This window comes from Dendrobates tinctorius, unplaced genomic scaffold, assembly GCF_039654945.1.
Source record: "Dendrobates tinctorius isolate UK_male_01 unplaced genomic scaffold, ASM3965494v1 ptg000241l, whole genome shotgun sequence".
In the NCBI taxonomy this organism is placed as follows: domain Eukaryota; kingdom Metazoa; phylum Chordata; class Amphibia; order Anura; family Dendrobatidae; genus Dendrobates; species Dendrobates tinctorius.
Window position 1 is genome coordinate 28845395 of NW_027361908.1, and position 19959 is coordinate 28865353.

The following is a 19959-nucleotide window of genomic DNA, read 5'->3' on the forward strand; positions in this document are numbered from 1 at the left end:
GGTGGGTGTGTCTCCGCCGACTTCTTAGAGAAGACGTCCGCGTACTGGTGGTAGGGTCTAGGAAGCGTGGAGAGATCTGTAGGCAGCTCCGTGGATGCTACCTGAAGACTGTCCCTCAGACACCTTCTCTCGCAGTCCTTGCTCCAGCCCAGTATCCTCCCGGAAGCCCAATCAATGTGAGGGGAGTGACAACGAAGCCAGGGAACTCCGAGGAGTACCTGATCGATGCCATGGGGCATAATAAGCAGGGACAGGGTCTCCCGATGTGAGGGTGACATAGCGAGACTGAGTGGGACTGTCTGATGGGTCACTTGTGACGGTAATGGTGCCCCATCCACCACCCTGATAGTCAGAGGTCGTGGGAGTAATACCAGAGGAATAGCGTGACTCTGGGCAAAGGTCGAGGACATAGAGTTCCCCTTGGCCCAGGAGTCCAGAGTGACCTCTGCCTCCCAGGTGGAGGAGCCATTATCTAGTGTACCTCGGAATACCGGTTTAGGTGAGAAGGGTCCCGTTTGGGACTGACCACCACCTACGGCCATTGAACGGGGTCATTTTTTTGGCCGCTGAGTGCATGTGCCAGCCGAGTGGCCAAACTGTCGGCAGTGATAACAGCGCACAGAGCCCCGCTACTGACGTGGCTTAGTGCCGGTGCGAGATACCTCCATGGGCTCGGTGGAGGGAGGCTCCTGTGCGTAATGACTCAGCGGTTCAGTAAAGGTGGGGGCCAAATTAACCTTACGTCTGGATTGAGCCCTCTCCAACCCGCGCTCCGTGAACCGGAGATCAATGCGGGTGGAGACGGCGATCAATTCCTCCAGACTTGTGGGAATTTCTCTGGTGGCTAGAGCATCTTTTACGTGCTCAGCTAGGCCTCTCCAGAACACCGGGACTAATACTTTGTCCGGCCACTCTAGTTCGGAAGCCAAGGTCCGAAAGCGGACAGCATAATGGCTAACCGAGAGTGAGCCTTGTGTTAAGGATAACAGTTGGAGAGCCGTATCGTGCGTGACTCGTGGTCCCAAGAAGACCTGCTTCAGAGCCGCGAGGAACTGAGCAGTCCCCTGAACCACGGGATCATCACGTTCCCACAATGGCGTGGCCCACTGTAATGCCCGGCCAGATAACAAGGAGACAATAAAGCCCACCTTAGCCCGCTCTGTAGGAAACCGTGCAGCCAGCAACTCCAGCTGAATGGAGCACTGGCTGACAAATCCCCTACAGGTGGCGCTTTCACCCGAAAATTTATCGGGGAGCGGGAGGCGAGAGATTGTCGGCGAGGGCAAAAATGTGGGCACACATGAGACGGCCTCAGCGACCATCTGAGCGGCAGCTAGCGCAGCAGTCGCAGCTGAGTTGGTGCTCTCGATAGCCGCCAACCTGCTCTCCAGCTGCCGAATGCAGCGCTGCAGCTGCTGCACGTCTGCCATTACCAGCCAGACCCTGGCGCTAGTGTAATGTTATGGACGGCGGAACGCACCAAATATAAAATAATAGAAGGCGCGTTCGCCGCCCGGGGTCCACCGTGCGGTAGGTGACAAGACCGCTGCTGAACAATGGCAGATGCACCTAATAAGTGCGGTACTGCGCTCGGGTTAACATCACCCGAACGCTAATAGCGGCTCTGTTCTGGCACAGAGTCGCGAGGGAAAAGTAATACAAAGACACGGGCCCTGTTAGTGTCACAGAGGCCTGCGTGTGGCGTCGCAGCCGCGAACACCAGTAGCTGCGGTTAGTGCAGCGCAGCGGCAGGTAAAGCCGCAGGCGTCGGCGCCGAGACACGGACGCCAACAGATGCTAGTGTAGGCGTGGAGCACGTGGCGTGTAGCTTGCCACAAACTGAGACTGACTATCCAACTCACTGTCACCATTCGTATTAACCAAGGGAGGGGATCATAATGAGTCAGTCACTAGTCCATACATCCATCACCATACACACACAGAATATTATGCTACACTAGCGCATCGCCGAGCCGCCCTGCGGGCTTTTAATAGCGATGCGCTTCCAGGACCTTCCATTAGCCTGGGAAGGACCAATCAGATCCGACGAAGGACCTGAGCATGTGACCCCTGCTCTCCAGTGAGAGGTCAAGTTGCGGGCATGCCCAGTAGCACGGCGTTCCCTGCAGAGCAGGTTGCGCTGCCATTGCTGCAACAGAGGTGGCAGCAACATCCAGGCTGTCAGAGTGAGTCTGAGCAGCAAGCATGGCTCGCCGTGTTTGCTGAGCAACACCTGGAGCAGTCGAGGAAGAATGGGAGACCGCAGGATGTCTGGCTCTGGATTCCCGCTGTGCAGTGCTAGGAATCCGACGCCTAACACCTAGTGACTAGGTGGTTCTTAGTCCTCCAAGATTTCAGGTTCCACATAGAGCATAGACCAGGTAAGTTACATGGTAACGTGAATGCTCTCTCTCAAATTCCCTGTTTGGTGTCTGAAGGTGCCAAAACTCTTGGCTTTGGGTAGAGGGGGGATATGTGACAAGGTCAATGGCAATGTATGTGAGGGGAGATATGTGCCACAAAGATGGCTTTTCTCATTGATCTAAAACCCATAAGTCTCCACCATGCTATGTGCTGAAGGAGTTAACCAGCCATTATAATGGACTGGGTTTTTGGTGAGTAGGTGAGAAGTGTGCGGGATGCCTACTCACCATATCTCCATATCAAGAGTGTGGCTGGAGAGTTAAATGTTCAGCCACTGATTTTTTTCATTCTGTGTTGTGTGATTGGAGAGGAAGGTCTCCAAACATAGCTTCAGGAGGATCTGAGGAATTTTGAGTGTTTCCTGTGGGTGAATATTGCAGGAAAAAAGGACTTTATTGGACTTTATCTTTGTTTTGTTTTGCCATTAGGCCAGAAAGGCCACATTTACTTTGTTTAACCTTGCTACATTGTTACATGCTACATGCTGTACTCTAATAAACCAGCAGATGATTTACCAAAAGAAACATTCCTGTGTTTACCTCTGCAAGCAGCTGAGTGAGTCAACCCCTCACAATATATATCATATTTTTTGGATTATAAGATGCACTTTTTTCCTCCCAAATAAGGGTGCATCTTATAATCTGAATTGGAACTGCAGTGGAGCTCACCTGCTGCGGTGGAGCGTGGTCCCAGGGTCACTGCTGCTGGCAGCTTCTGGAAGCAGCAGAGGCAGGAGTCGGGCGATGACTGTGGGTCCAGTCTGGTAAGAAGAAATGTTTAGGAGGTGCAGAGGACCCATCATCATTTTGGGAAAGCTCAGAGCTTCAACATTCCCATACTCTTCTATGTGATGGACTTCGGGAAAATGGCAGCTGGAGGTGGCGCATGCACAAATTGAGAGCTCAGGCAACGAGATCTCATCTCCCAAGATCTCAATTGCACATGTTCCACCTCCAGAAGCCATTTTCCCAGAATCCACTGCATTAGAAAGTAAGGAAGGTGTGGGGCTCCAAGCTTTCACAAAATGTTGGAGGAGCCCCTGCCCCACTGAACAAATTATTATACCAGCCTGGGGCCCACAGCCATCGCCTGACTCCTGTGTCCACTGCCAAACACCCCGTCTTACCAGATTGGAGCCTGCAGCATCTCATGGCTCTGCCATCAGCAACCTTGCCACGTGGGAAGCTGTTCCATCACTGCGGCCACCCAGGCAAGCTTCCGCAAATCTGGATTATTACAGGCACCATTTAAATAAAAAGAAACAACACATTTTTTCCTATTTTCCTTCCCAAAATTTGGGGTGCGTCTTATAAATTGGTGCATCTTATAATCCGCAAAATACGACACATATTTTCAGCTTTTACATTTTAAAAATAGCAAAAAGGAAAATGGGCCAAATCAGAAGTGTGGACACCCTGCATGGTTAGCACCTAGTAACACCCCCTTTTGAAAGTATCACAGCTTGTAAATACTTTTTGTAGCTAGGCAAATGTCTTTCAATTCTTGTTTACATTATTTTCATTCATTCTTCCAGGGAAAATTCTTCCAGTTTTGTGAGATTCTTGGATTGTCTGGCATGCACTGCTATTTTGAGGTCTAGCGACAGATTAGCAGTGATGTTTAGATCAGGGGATTATGAGGGCCATTGGAAAGCCTACAGCTTGTGCCTTTTGAGGTAGTCTATTGTGGATTTTGAGGTATATCTAGGATCATTTTCAATTTGTAAAACCATCCTCTTTTCAACTTCAGCATTTTTACAAATCGTGTTATGTTTGTATCAAGATTTTGCTGAAATTTATTGGAATCCATTCTTCCCTCTACCAGTGAAATGTTCCCTGTGGTTTTGGCTGCAGCACAATTCTTCTAAATATTTCTGAAGGCCTTTTGAATTCAAGCAAGGTTTCTGATTTGCCTCTCTAGCAATCCTTTGAGCAGCTCTCACTAAAATTTCGCTTGGTTTTCCAGATGTTATCCTGACCTCCACTGTTCCTGTTAACATCTATTTCTTAACCACATTTCGAACTGAGGAAAGAGCAATTTGAAAAAGCTTTGCTATACTCTAATGGCCTTCTCTACATCAAAGGAAAGAGACAAGGGGTCCTACGAGCTCCCCCCTCGGTACCTCCAGTGTCCCTGGACCCTCCTGCATCCCCCGGTGATGTCCCCTGGCCGTCAGCATTTTCTTCTGGGAAGAAAATGGCGGGTGCATGCGTAGTGTGCCCTCCGAGATCTGCCAGCAAGCACCCAGCAACAATAGGAAATTTTTCCTATTGGTTCATTTTGATCACTGTGATAGACCCTATTACAGTGATCAAAATAAAAAAAAATAGTAAAATCCCCCTTTATCACTCCCTTAGTTAGGTAAAAATAATAAAATAAAAAAATGTATTTATTTCCATTTTTTCCTTTAGGGTTAGTGTTGGAGATTTTGTTAGGGTTGGGGTTAGAGCTAGGGTTGGGGCTATGGTTGGGGTCATAGCTAGGGTTAGGGATGGGCTAGGGTTAGAGTTATGGTTAGGATTGTAGTTGGGGTAAGAGCTAGAGTTAGGGTTGAGTTAGGCCGGGGTCACACTGCATTATAGGCAGTCTGTTGATGGACTACATTACACCACGGTATAACGCGGTGTAACGCAGTCCATTAATGTTGCCATTGTGCCCCATTGTCGGGCGCATGAGTTCGCAATGTGCTGTCATTTGATGACGGAGCCTCAGACGCGGCCTGCAGTGTCTGAGGCTCCGTCACCACTGGAACAGATGAATTATCTGTGCTAGCACAGATGATTCATCTGCGCTAGCGGGTATAGCATAACGCGATCGCGTTATGCTATACCGTTAGTAGCCCATTAACGCTATGCATTGAACGGGCTGCTAAAATGTGATGTGAACTTAGCCTTAGGGTTTGGGTTGGGGCTAGAGATAGGTTGGGCTAGGGTTATGTTTGGGGTAGGGTTAGGGTTGGGGCTAGGGTTGGGGTTAGGGTTGTGTTGGAGTTAAGATTGTGGTGTTGGGGTTAGGGTTGTGGATAGGGTTAAGATTAGAGTTGGGATTAGGGTTAGGGGTATGTTGGTGTTGGGGTTGGGTTTAGGGCTGTGTTAGGGTTGGAGTTAGAATTGAGGGGTTTCCACGGTTTAGATTAGAGTTGAGCGACTTTGGTCGGATCGGGTTTCATGAAACAAAATTTGTTTCCGATGAAACTGGTACAACTAGGGCAAAAAAAGTCGGAGTTTCGTCCGAAACCCGACCCCAATGCAAGTCAATGGGGAATAAAAGTCGGCATTGAGTGGATGAATGTCAACTCTAGTTTAGATACATCAGGGGGTCTTCTAACGTGACATGGCACCCGCCATTGATTCTTGCCAATTTTCTGTTCAAAAAGTCATATGGTCCTCCCTTCTTTCTGAGCACTGTCATGTGCCCAAATAGTTGTTTTCCCCCACATACGGGGTACCAGCATACTCAGTAGAAATTACACAACAAATTATGTTGTCCATTTTCTTCTGATACCCTTGGGAAAATAAAAAAAGTTTGTCTCCAAAGTAAATTTTTTATGAAAAAAGTAAAATGTTCATGTTTTCCTTTCACATTGCTTTAGTTCTTGTGAAGCACCTGAAGGGTTAATAAACTTCTTGAATGTATTTTTGCGCACCTTGAGCCGTGCGGTTTTTAGAATGGTGTAACTTTTGGGTATCTTATGTCATACTGACCCCCCAAACTCACTTCATATGTGAGGATGTCCCTAAAAAAAAGGTTTTGTAAATTTTGTTGGAAAAATGAGAAATTGCTGGTCAACTTTTAACCCTTATAACGTCCTAACAAAGAAAAGGGATTCAAAATTATGCTGATGTAAAGTTGACATGTTGGAAATTTTGTTTATTAACTATTTTGTGTGATATGACACTGATTAAAGGGCACAAAAATTAAGTATGAAAATTGCAAAATTTTCAAAATTTTTGCTAAATTTCCGTTGTTCTCATAAAAAAACACAAGACATTTTACCACTACCATGATGTACGATATGTCACAAAAAAAAAATCTTAGAATCTGTGGAAGCATTCCAGAGCTATAACCTCATGACAGTGGTCAGAATTGTTAAAATTGGCTTGGTCAAAAATTGGCTTGGTCACTAAGTACCAAATTGGCCCTGTCAATAAGGGGTTAACTGTTCACAATAACAGTAATTTTGACCAGGGGTGTCCAAACTTTTACGTGCCACTCTATGTGCTTTGTGGAAATGTGTATAGTAGAGTTGAGCGAAACGGGTCGAAAAAATTCAAAAGTCGCCGACTATCGCCAAAGTCGGGTTTCATGAAACGAAACCCGACCTTAGTGTGAGGTCGGCGACTTTAGCGCCAAAGTCGCGTTTCAAAAGATGCTTTAGCGCCCTTTTTCAGCCAATCAGGAAGAACGGACGCTGTGGGCAACGTGATGACATAGGCAGCAGTCACCACCATGTTTGAGAAGGGCATGTAAGTGATTGGCTTGCTTTGTGTGGTGTCACAGGGGGTATAAAAGGGCGTGCACGCCGACCGCAATCTTACTTATGCTGATCTCAGAATAGGGAGAGCTGCTGCTGATGATGATTCTGTAGGGAGAGCGTTAGGTAGGGAAGAAGATACTAAAACTGCTTCTGCTGCTAGCGATTTTGCCTGTACAACACACCATTTACTGTGCAGTGCAAGGGGAGGCTATATTTTGGTGGATCAGCTCTGCTGGTTATTAGGCTGCCTTTTAAGGCTCCCTGATAGCGCCATTGTTGTTTTCACACTGCTGAGCAAACTGCTTTTTTCAAAGCAATCCAAATTTTATTGTTTTGTCCTGGTGCGTTAATGAGCTTTAATTTTTTCAGACACCGTACAGCGGTGTACGCTCCTCACACAGTACCGTGTACTGACTGTTATCACGGCCAAATTGAAGCTTTGTGTGACTCTGTAAGAAAAAGCCAAGGAGTTTGTCCGTTCTTACAGACCTACACTCTAGGGAGATTCCAATTCTGCCCAATTCTATATACACCTTGTAGTTTGTCATACACTAGGCAATTTCTGCCTGTGACATTGCGGTGTAATCTCAACTGCGCTTGATACTAGTTCAGCGGCCAAATTGAAGCTATCTGTGTGTGACTCTTTAAGAAAAAGCCGAGGAGTTTGTCCGTTCTTACAGACCTACACTCTAGGGAGATTCCAATTCTGCCCAATTCTATATACACCTTATAGTTTGTCATACACTAGGCAATTTCTGCCTGTGACATTGCGGTGTAATCTCAACTGCGCTTGACACTAGCTCAGCGGCCAAATTGAAGTTATCTGTGTGTGACTCTGTAAGAAAAAGCAGAGGAGTTTGTCCGTTCTTACAGACCTACACTCTAGGGAGATTCCAATTCTGCCCAATTCTATATACACTTTGTAGTTTGTCATACACCAGCCAATCTTTAAGAAAAAGTCGAGGAGTTTGTCCGTTCTTACAGACCTACACCTTAGAGTTTTGTCTGTTTTTCAAACAGTTTTGTATATCTGCTGTTTGATTACATTCAAAACTAGACAGAGACAGCGTGTGTCAGTCCGTATACAAAAACACGGAGCTTGACAATTTTACATACACCCACCGTACAGCAGTGTACGTGTATTCTCCTCACACAGTACCGTGTACCGGCTGGTATCACGGCCAAATTGATGCTATCTGTGTGTGACTCTGTAAGAAAAAGCAGAGGAGTTTGTCCGTTCTTACAGACCTACACTCTAGGGAGATTCCAATTCTGCCCAATTCTATATACACCTTGTAGTTTGTCATACACCAGCCAATTTCTGCCTGTTACATTGCTGTGTAATCTGTTCTGGGCCAGAGACAATATTTCAGCGTCCTCCAATCTACAGTGAGCTTCAAATTCTCACCAGTACTATATACAGGTTCTGCCTTCTCATACACCAGCGAATTTCTGCCTGTCACATTGCGGTGTAATCTGTCCTGGGCCAGAGACAATATTTCAGCGTCCTCCAATCTACAGTGAGCTTCTAATTCTCACCAATACTATTTACAGCTTCTGCCTTCTCACACACCAGCCAATTTCTGCCTGTCACACTGCGGTGCAATCTCTACTGGGCCAGAGACAATAGTTCAGCGTCCTCCAATCTACAGTGAGCTTCAAATTCTCACCAATACTATATACACCCTCTACCTTGTTTTACAGTACCATATAGCTGTTGTTATTTTTGGTACCTTTTTAAAAAAAATGAAGAAGTATGGTGGAAGATGCCGAGGAAGTGGGCGGGGGTTGCCAGCTGGTCCTGATCGTGGTGTTGGTGGTGGTGCTTCTGCTGGTAGTGGCAAAAGCACAATAGCACCTAAGGCAGGAGGTGGTGAGCCTTCATCATTGTCTGGCTCCACAAGGCCTTGTAGGCTCCCTTTTCTGGGAGTAGGTAAACCGCTTTTAAAGCCGGAGCTTCAGGAGCAAGTTTTGGCTTACATTGCTGACACAGCCTCCAGCTCTATCGCCTCCTCTTCTGAACTTTCAAAAAATAAAAGCACTGCGTCGTCAGTGGAGGCTTCTGGTCAGGAACAACACCTTTCCTTGTGTCCTTCACCCCTACCAAAAGTGAAGGATGCGGCAGGCCACACTACAGATTACTCCATGGAGCTCTTTTCTCATACCATGCCTGGGTTATCAAGTCAAATCGTGAATTCCCCAGTCCAAGATGAATCTGACATGGAGTGCACTGATGCACAGCCACTGCTAGATTTTTCTGCTGCTACATTCACTCAGAGCACTACATTGTCCCCGCAGTGTACTGAGCCAGAATCTGACCCTGATGAAACTCAGGTGCCCCTTCCCGCATACTATACCACCATACACGGTGACACAGAGCAAGGTGCACATGACATGAAGAGGAGGTGATGGATGACCCAGTTGTTGACCCAGATTGGCATCCATTGGGGATAGAGGGTGCCACTGGCAGTAGCTCAGAAGAGGAGGGGGAGCATGCGCAGCAGGCATCGACATCGTTAAAGCTGTTATCTGGCAGGCCACGAGCAGTCCAAAAACGGGTTACAAAAAGCAAAAGAGTTGCAGGACAGCTTGGCCAGACGGTTAAAATAGCACAGCGTGCAAGGCCTCAAAATGTCTTCCATAGTAGGAAGAGTGCAGTGTGGCACTTTTTTGAACAAAATCCTAATAATCAGGCAAAGTTTATCTGTAAGAAGTGCGCAAAGACCTTTAGTCGAGGGAAAAATCTGAGAAATTTGAATACCAGTTGCATGCTTAGACATTTAACCACCATGCACTTGCAAGCGTGGACGGACTACCAAACCTCACGTACCACATGTGCAACTGCTCCCAAAGAAGGTAGTCAGCAACGCTACATTGTTTCCCCCACTGTAAGCCCACCGGTTAGCACACCACCGACAGCAAATGTTGAGGTGTCGTCGCAAGGCCAAAGCAGTCAGGGAATCACAATGTTATTGCTACGAAACACTGAATCTAGGCCATCAGAAAGAACACCAACTCAATCACCATCATCAACCCTCTCTCAGTCCGCCATGTCCACCGCTAGTTACATCATATGCAGCTCTCAAGTCTAGCTCACCCTACCAGAGACTATGAGTAGGACAAGAAAGTACTCATCCTCTCATCCGCGTATACTGGGTTTGAACGCCCACATTGCAAAACTAATCTCGTTAGAGATGATGCCCTACCGGTTGGTTGAAAGCGCAGCTTTCCACGAACTCATGGCCTACGCAGTACCACGCTATGACCTACCCAGTCGCCACTTCTTTTCTCGCAAAGCCATCCCAACCCTCCACCTTCATGTGAAAGACCGCATTGTCCATGCACTCAAGCAATCAGTGAGTGGAAAGGTGCACCTCACATCTGATGCATGGTCCAGTGGGCATGGCCAGGGCCGTTACATGTCCATCACTGTGCACTGCGTTAATGTGGTGGATGCAGGGTCCACAGGGGACAGTGGTGGAGGGACAGTGCTGCCTAGCCCACGGTATAGGAAACAGTTGGCTGCAGGCGTTCGACCCTCCTCCTCCTCCAGAAGCGAATGCTCATCCACAGAGCGCAGTCGCATGAGCACTCCATACGCAGCTGCCAGTGTTGCACACGAGGTGTCCCACTATTGATCAGCTACTGGAAAGCGTCAGCAGGCTGTGTTGAAGATGATGTGTTTGGGCGACAGACACACCGCGGAGCTACTGGCCAACTACTTTCAGCGACAAAGAAAAAAGAGGAAAAATATCCAGCTCCACACAAAATCGATTTTCAAATTTATTCCAGTGAAGACAATATACAGATCAGCTCCAGGACTGCATCAGCTCACCCAGGAGTGATATAAAATGACTACTTTCAGCGACAAACTGAGTCATGGCTGGGCAGTCTACATCTTGAGGCACTCAAGGTAGTTAGTGATAACGGATGGAATTTTGTGGCAGCCATAGCCCTTTCAAAACTCAGACACATACCTTGCTTGGCTCACACCTTGAACCTGGTGGTGCAGTGCTTCCTCAATAATTATCCGGAGTTAACAAGCCTGCTCAATAAGGTACGAAGACTGTGTTCGCACATCCACCGGTCGCCGGTACACTCCAGTCGTATGCAGAAGCTGCAGCGATTGCTCCACCTTCCCAAGCACCACCTAATTATCGACATTGCAACAAGGTGGAACTCCACCCTGCACATGGTTGAGCGGCTGTGCGAACAGAGGCAGGCCGTAATGCATTTGTGGGAGGATACAGGGGCAGGCACTTTGAGGGCAGACATGGAGTTGTCAGGTGTGCAGTGGTCGAAGCTGAAAGACCTCTGTAAAGTCCTTCAGTGTTTTGAGGAATGCACACGGCTGGTAAGCGCAGACGACGCCATCATAAGCATGAGCATCCCACTTAGGCCTCTTTCACACTTCAGTTATTTGCATCAGTTAAAATCCGCCAAAAAGGCAGACAAGCGGATCCGTTCTCAACTGATGTGAACGGATGGCACAGGATCCGTTTTTAGACGGATCCTGAAAATGAGGAAATTTAAAGGAACCGCTGGCCGGGAAGGAGAGAGAGAGAGAGATAGAGAGAGAATTTGAAATCTTTGAGGATGGTGACAGACAGCAACTTTTGGCGGATCCGCAAAAAAAACGGATGCAACGGACGGCAATCCGTCACAATCCACCAATAATGGAAGTCAATGGGGAAAAAAACGGATCCTCAAAAAAAAATTGCGGATCCGTTTTTTTCAAAACCTGGCGGATTGTGACTGATTGTAAAAAAATGAAGTGTGAAAGAGACCTTATGCATCTGCTCATGCAAACTTTGACGCACATTAAGGAGCAGGCGTCTGCAGCCGAGGATGATGAGGAAGAGGAGGAGGGAAGCATTGATGACAGTCAGCCATTCTCTGCTCCGGGACCTGTCCTGGACGAGGTGGAGGAAGAAGAGGAAGAGGAGGAGGAGGATGATGATGGGGATGATTATTTAGGGGAGGAGGATGCTTCTCGTGGGGCTAGAGAAAATGTTGGCGTGGCAAAGTCTGGTACTGGGTTTGTGCATGACTGGAGGGATGTGCATTTGCCATAAAGTGCTCCTCCACCCAGCAGTCGCAGTGCATCATTGACACCGGGAACATTGGCCCACATGTCAGATTATGCCTTGCAGATCCTAAAAAGGGACCCCCGCATTGTCAAAATGATGAACGATGACAACTACTGGTTGGCCAGCATCCTGGATCCATGCTATAAAGGCAAATTCCAAATCATAATGCCACAGGAGAACCTTGACCTAATATTGGCTAACAAACAAGCAACTCTGGTAAATCGGTTGGTTGAGGCATTCCCAGCACACAGCAGCAGTGATGGTTCTCACACGAGCCGTAGGGGCCGGGGGCAACTTGGAATAGGTGTTTGTGGTGCACACATCAGAAGTGGCATTGGATACAGGGGTTTCATGACCATTTTGTGGACTGATTTTTCAAGTCCCGCTCACACGACTGGTAATACTGAATCGATTGAAAGTGACAGGAGACAGCACTTGTCAACTATGGTTACAAACTACTTCTCGTCCCATATCGATGTTCTCTCTCACAGGTCAATCCCATTTAACTATTGGGCCACTAAACTGGACACCTGGCCTGAATTGGCACAATATGCCTTACAGGAGCTCGCTTGCCCAGCTGCAAGTGTGCTATCCGAAAGAGTCTTCAGTGCTGCTGGATCAATCCTGACAGAAAAAAGGACCGGTCTGTCGACCCAAAATGTGGATGATATAACCTTCATTAAAATGAACCATGCATGGGTTTCCAAGGATTTTGCCCCACCTTCCCCTGATGGCTCATAGGTTGCCAGAAAAATGGCTTGCTTTGGTCTTCCGCTTCCTCGGACTTGACCAATTTTGCCTTTACCAGCAGCTGAATGTCCAACATCAACATATGCCATTTTGTAAACCTCCCTAACTGGGCTGCCTCACCCCCCATGGCCGGGGTCACCACCTAGCACACGCAACCGTGCGAGTGACGTTGCCCTGGACAGGTGGATGGGCCGACTCTTGGGCGCGGGCACTGGCACAGGGTCCCTCATAGTGCAATCCAGTGTCTCTGATGGTGGGGGTGCACACCCGCCGTCAGACACACCGGCATACTATGAGGGGCCCAGTGCCAGTACCGACACCCACGAGTGTGCCCCCCTTGCTTGGGCAGGGCGCCAGCATTTGCAATGTTTAACTCTCCCTGCTCCTCCGCTGTGTAGTCTGGGCTGTCAAATCCTTCACTGGGACTGCCACTACAAATTTGGTGAACTGATAGAAGATGATGGTTAAGACGTAGCTATGCCCTGTCCCGCTGGCCGGACTCTAGCTTCAGATGATCAATGGCATCCATTTCTTATGGACGTCGACTCACAAAGAGATGCAGTGGTGGTTTATCATCAGCTTTCATAGTTTTCCTACTCACAGACGTGTGACATTCCGGCGCACATTTTTAAATGTGCCCTCTCATGCCAATCCAATAGAATCGCCTACGGCCTGTGGCTTCTGCCTTTTGCACTCCAAAGTTACGTGACAGATCATGATAGGCAGTGAGCACCATGTTTACATCTCTCACTGTGATCAAAATTTGATGGAGATGAGTAACGGTGATGGGATCAATGGTACTGCGATACAGCAACACTTTCTTCACAAAGAAATGTTTTCGCTGTCTCCACACACTAATTAATTGAGGGTCAGCATCACCTCTGAGAATTGTGATGGAAGTTTTTCCCGTGATTAGTAATTCCTAGATTTCTGCAATCACTAGACTTTATGTCAGTAATTGTATGAATCTCATTTCCTATTGCGGAGAGTCTGGACTGTCTTACTGAGACAGAAATATATATGAAGATTTAAAAATACCACCACAAGTGTATACTGGTGTACGCTTCAAATACATTTACTGGTGTACACTTCTGATACAGTACCATATATCTGATGTTATTTTGGGTCTATTTTCTGCAAAATTTTGAAGTTTGGTTGAAGAGGCCGCGGACGTGGGCGTGGGGGGGCCAGCTGGTGCTGATGGTGATGGTGGTGGTGCATCTGCTGGTAGTGGCAAAAGCACAATAGCAGCTAAGGCAGGAGGTGTTGAGCCTGCGTCATGGTCTGGTTCCGGAATGCCTGGAAGGCTACCTTTTCTGGGAGTAGGTTAAATGCTTTTAAAGCCGGAGCATGAGGAACTGGTTTTGGCTTACATTACCGAAACAGACTCCAGCAAATATGCCCTCCTCTTCTGAACTTTCAAAAAATGCAAGCACTGAGTCGTCAAGTGCTGGCTCCTGGTCAGGAAGAACCGCTTTCCTTGTGTCCTTCACCCCCACCAAAAGTCAATGATGCAGCAGGCCACACTTCACATTAGTCCAAGGAAGCTCTTTCTATCATACCATGCCTGGGTTAACAAGTCAAATCGTGAATTCCCCAGTCCAAGATGAATCTGACATGGAGTGTGGGTGGCCAGCCAGGGCAGTGGGGTTTATCGGTACCGGGCCGATGTCTCACAGGGATGTGTCACGGTGGTGGTGACCCGTTCCGTGGCCCTGGGCATCCATGCAAAGGGGTGAATTACGTTTATAGGTGAATGATACATGACGCCACCTGTGGTTTCTGATTAGATTGACCAGCGCTGCAGTGTCGCTTCTCTGGGACAGATGTTGTGGTGCAGCTAAGATGTAGAAGCCCTGCACAGGTAGAGCCTTAGTCGCAGGGCATATGAAAGAGTTGGTAGATGGTCTGCAGTGCAGGTTGTAGCAGAGCCGTGCACCAGGCACAGGAGAAAGATGACAGACACAGTCATGCAGTTCCTTTACGTGTACTTGGTAAGTGCCGTCCAGGACCCAGAGTACAGATGGAGAAGGAGTTAGTCAGCCTGGAAGCCAATTTGGAATTCTCTCTCTGCAGATAGGTAGTGTGGCCTCCGTTCTAGCGCTTATCTGAGGTACTCGCAGTGCAGAGTTCGATGAAGTTCCCCCTGTTGACTCTCTTTTGGAACTTTCTCGTATGGCAGGCAGCCGTAACCTTTTTCTTCTGGCTCCCACACGTCGCTGCTGTGTCCTCCGAGCCTTAGTTGGGTACAGGGCATTTACAGCTGCTACTGCCTCCGGTTTCTGCTGCAGGAACGTCAGTGTCCCTACAAACTCGGAGACCATAATCCGGACCATGGGCACCAGCTAGGAGTGAGCCTTAACTCTGCTCATCCTCCATCTCCCCTTCTCACGTCCACACACTTCCCCTTCCCTTCACAGACTGCCCTAGCGTACTTCCTCCCGACCACAGAGAGCAGCTCCTCAGCAGTCAGGTTCAGAGGTCTCCCTGCTGGCCTGGAGTGGGAAATGTGTTGTGTGTTGGTTTAACTGCTAGAGAGATCCTTCGTTGCTCCCAAGCATGACATCACACCCCCTAGGAGGAAGGTAATGCCACTGTGGCGACAGTACTCCTGGGGGCGCCACAAGTACACTGATGCCCAGCCACTGCTAGATGATTCTGCTGGTACATTGACCCAGACAACTACATTCCCCTCACACTCTACACAGCCAGAATCTGACACTGAGGAAACTCAGGTTCCCCTTCCCGTATACTATACCACCTTACACGGTGACAAAGAGGAAGGTGCAGATGAAAGTGCAGGTTCCTTGAGCAGGTGGGGGGGGCATACTCATGGGCGACGGCACTGGCACAGGTCCCCTCATAGTACGCAAAAGTGTCTGCCGGTGGAGGGCCCACCCACCCGCCGTCAGACTCACCGCCACACACCGCCATACTATGAGGGGCCCTGTGCCAGTGCTGTTGCCAACGAGTGGGCCCCCCTTGCTTGCTCAGGATCACAGCACTTGCAAAGTTGAAATACTTACCTCTCCCTGCTCCACCGCCATGAAGTCTTCCGCGTTTCTTGACAATGATTTTGTGATCAGAGAGCACAATGACATCACGTCTTTACGCCCTCTGCCTAAACAGCCAAGTGCAGTGAGATTGAAGATGGGGATGACAAGGAGTCCAGACTAGTACAGGGATTCCCTAGCGAGGAGACTTACTTAATTGTTTTCAATGTTGGTACAGCAATTTTTGGGGAGCACTATACTCTGGAGAATGATATATGGGTCCCACCATACACTGGAGCATTCCAAAGGTGGACATCAGACACTGGAGCAGCATTTACAGGACCCATTATACACTAGAGCATTAGAAATGGGGCCCATTATAAATGGAGCATTATTTGGGCCCATAAAACAGTTGAGCTTCATCCATGGGGACCAACATATACTGTAGCATTATGTGGAGCTCATCATATACTGTTTCAAACATTATATGGGACCAATGATTCTGTATGGAGAAATATATGGGCCTCATTACTCTGAATAGCGCACTATGCGGTGGCCATAATACTGTATGGTGTAATATACTGTCCGTTTTTGGAGCTATTGGAGAATTTAAAATGGATATCAGTCATGAGATGTAAAAAGTGAAGTATTTTTTATTGTACTATACCGCTACTTCTCTGACGTATCGGAGCATCATGAGTTGTGGTATGTCTTAAAGGGGCGCTCTTTGGCCCAGGGCACATGAAAACCTGGAGCCAGCCATACCCCCCACAACTTTAGCCAAATAACCCCCAGTTTTCAGTGCGTAACTATTATTATGAAGTAAATTAAGGTTGACAAGCTTCAGTAATAAAAATTGATGTTTTTGCCATTCAAATGGGCACTGTAGTTGTGTTTAATGTCCTCCACTCCCTGCCGACTTTGCTTCACCATTGACTTGCATTGGGTTTCGTGTTTCAGTCGGCCTTTGACTTTTCACAATAATTGGCCGATTTCGTTCGACCTGACTTTTGAGAAAGTCGGGTTTCATGAAACACGGCTCGACCCGAAAAAAAGGCAAAGTCACTCATCTCTAGTGTATAGTCATCTTTCAAGAAAGTCATGATTTTTATGTAGGAAAATTCTCCATCGCCTGCATGGGAATACACTGCTTGACTAGCCAGTAAAGGCCTTAAAGACGAAAGAATAATGACCTGGCTCCTTCCTCACCTGACCTAAACCTTATTGAGAACTTGTGGACCCTTTTTCAATGGAAAATTTAAGGTGAAGAAAATAGTACACCTCTCTGAGCAATGTCTTGGAGACTGTGGTTGGTGTTGCTCAATAAACTTGATTGTCAACAGATTAAGAAACTGACAGACTCCATGGATGGTAGGATTATGGATGTTATTGAAAAGAAGGTGGCTACATTGGTCACTGATATTTGTTTTTGAAAGTCAGAAAAATATTTTTGTACATTTTGAGATGTTTGGTTATTTTCATCTGTTTTAAGTGAGAATGATATTTAAATGGAGATGGAAACATTTACGTTTTCCATCTAGTTGCATGAAAATTTTCACACTAAATTTTGCCCAATAATTACAGTATGTACACGTATTCTCCCAAGAAGTACAAAACCTCACTTTTCCTTTCTTAAATATTCAGATTTCCGATTGATTAACCTTTTGGAAAGACAGACAGCTGTGTAGTTTGCAATAACAAAATAATCTTTAAAAATTTAAATTGCCTAATAATTGTGCACACAGTGTAAAATGAGAAGGCATATGAGGAATTCAATTATGTTCATGTATAACTTACTGGAAATAACTTGAAAACAGGATACTTGCTGATTTTCCATTTTCCTTTGCTATATGATATGAATGGCACCTCTATCTGTCTCAAATATTGTGAAAATAGTACAATTAAGACAACAGTTCTGCAAAAGAATAAATAATAGGCAAATAACTATAACGAGCTTTTATTTTCAACGTACTCTTGTCTAAATTTTCAAATAATTAAAAATAAAAACATTTTTTTCCAAATATTTAAAAAACTTCTTTAAAACCTTTTGAAAGATTTCTGCCTTTAAACACTATGAAAGCAGGAATTGATTGTAAAATGTAGAGAGGAGAGTGACGACGCAGGAAACCATGAAGTAGTAATGCAATTGAGTGTACAAAATTAGCTAATAAAATGGTTGCAAGTTAGGATATATTCACATTGAACAGGGAACATATGCCAGACATATCAATAGGGTCCTATTCATCCAATGAATGCCTAAATAGTGTACTGCATGTTATTATCAACCATTGTGCCAGTTTATGTTGCTCATGGACGACATATGCCACTTGCTACAAGAACTTCAGTTTTGCTACAGAGGTAATTTAGGCAGCTTTACTCATCTTCATCCAGACTGATGTTAAAATTAATAAAATACATTTTTTTGCATCTTGTCTTGTCTCTCAGATAGTGAAAGAGCTGTCTGTCTTTTGCCTTAAATATACTGCTCAGTGGTTCATTGCATTATCTTTCTCCCCAGCATTACAAATGAAAGTTTTCGATCATATTGTCTAAATCTCACCACAACAGGTGTGCACTTCATTCCAGCTTCATCAAACCTTTTTGTTAACATTGAATCTTAACATTGATTTTTTTTAACCTTAACATATCTTCAACCTATTTCTAACCATCACACTCATCTCCTCATCACAGGTCCACATCTTTTAGGTAATCTTCGACTCTGTCATTCAAAATGTACCTTCCAGCCTTACCACCTCCAATTCAAAAACATTTCTCAAATTCACTCTTTCTTCCACTTTGAGTTAACAGAAATGCTACTACATGCCCTCATCATTTCCCACTTAAACTACTGCAACATCACAGTTAACCTACCTGTTCTATAATATCTATAACCACTGCTAGTGCCTTCACTGGCTACCTATTGACTAGACAATTCAGTTGAAATCACTAAGAGTGACTTACAGGGTTTTCCATAACCTGACCTGAGATCCATCTTTGATCTTAATTCACACATAATCTACTGCTCTAACAAGACCTCTTTATCTGTTCTTCTCTTGTCCTATTCTCACACAAACTGTCACTGGAGTGGCTACAGATAGTCACTCTGCATCTGTCTGCAGAAGGTCTATGTGTTTGACATTGCAGATGCCTTCTTAATCCGTCTGACTTTTGGACCCAGTGGGAGCCTCCCTCTGGCTCTAATTGACACACATGGACCTGGGTGTTTATAGACTCCCAGTCTGCTTCAGGGAGTCATCAGTAATATTCACATTTTCCCTTGTGAAGGCTTGGAGCTATAGCAGTCAGCTTGCTTCCTCTCTAGTGCTGTTGGAGGACGTTTGATATTACCTCTCTGAGTCTGCTCAAGATAAGTTGTTTCCCCCTTGTTTGTCTCCATCCTTCTCTTAATGTACAGTGGGGACTGATCAGTGCTCATCCCCCTTGTCTATTCTGGTCCTAGCTCTAGAGATATACAGGGCTTAGGCTGGTTTCACATTTGCGTTTTTTTGCGCTGCGTTTTTGCGCATACGTGCCCATGCATTTTTTTACCTATATTTAACATGGGTGCGCATACGTGCGCATTGGCAAATCTTATAAGGTCCAATAAATCTTGGCTTAAATTTTGGAGATGCAACCTTCATAGGAATATTCTTAGAAGACAACCAAACCATATCACCCACTTTAAACCGGGGACCAATGGTCCAATGCCGGTTGGAAAATCGCTGAGCCTTTCCCTGAGAGTGACAACTTATCCACCACTTGGTCCCATATCTGCTGCATTCTCTCAACCACAGTGTCCAAACCTGGGCAAGACGAAGATTCCACTTGCCCTGAAGAGAATCGAGGATGAAACCCAAAATTACAGAAAAAGGGTGACATCAAAGTGGCAGAACTAGCATTGTGCAGTGCGAATTCGGCCAAGGGCAAAAATGAGACCCAATCATCCTGATCAGCAGATATAAAACATCTTAAATAAGACTCCAAGGTCTTGTTTGTCCTCTCAGTCTGTCCATTGGTCTGGGGATGAAACGCGGAGGAGGATAACTGAATTCCCAGATTGGAACAAAAGGCTTTCCAGAATCTGTAAACAAACTGGACTCCTCTGTCGGACACAATGTTCTCAGGAATCCTATGTAACCGAACCACCTGTTGTAAAAACAAGGGCACCAACATCAGCGGAAGATGGCAACTTTGGGAGTGGTACAAGATGGACCATCTTCGAAAA

The 19959-nt window shown here is 46.4% G+C and overlaps 1 protein-coding gene across 1 annotated transcript in view; it reads right to left on the bottom strand.

Annotated features, from left to right (window-relative positions):
• The window catches only part of LOC141060686 (solute carrier family 23 member 1-like), a 643790-nt gene that overhangs the window by 419917 nt on the left and 203914 nt on the right, over positions 1 to 19959 (bottom strand). The window contains exon 7 of the mRNA XM_073557017.1: positions 17532 to 17649. Within this exon, the coding sequence (XP_073413118.1) occupies positions 17532 to 17649 (118 nt within the window). The remainder of the gene's footprint in view (positions 1 to 17531; positions 17650 to 19959) is intronic.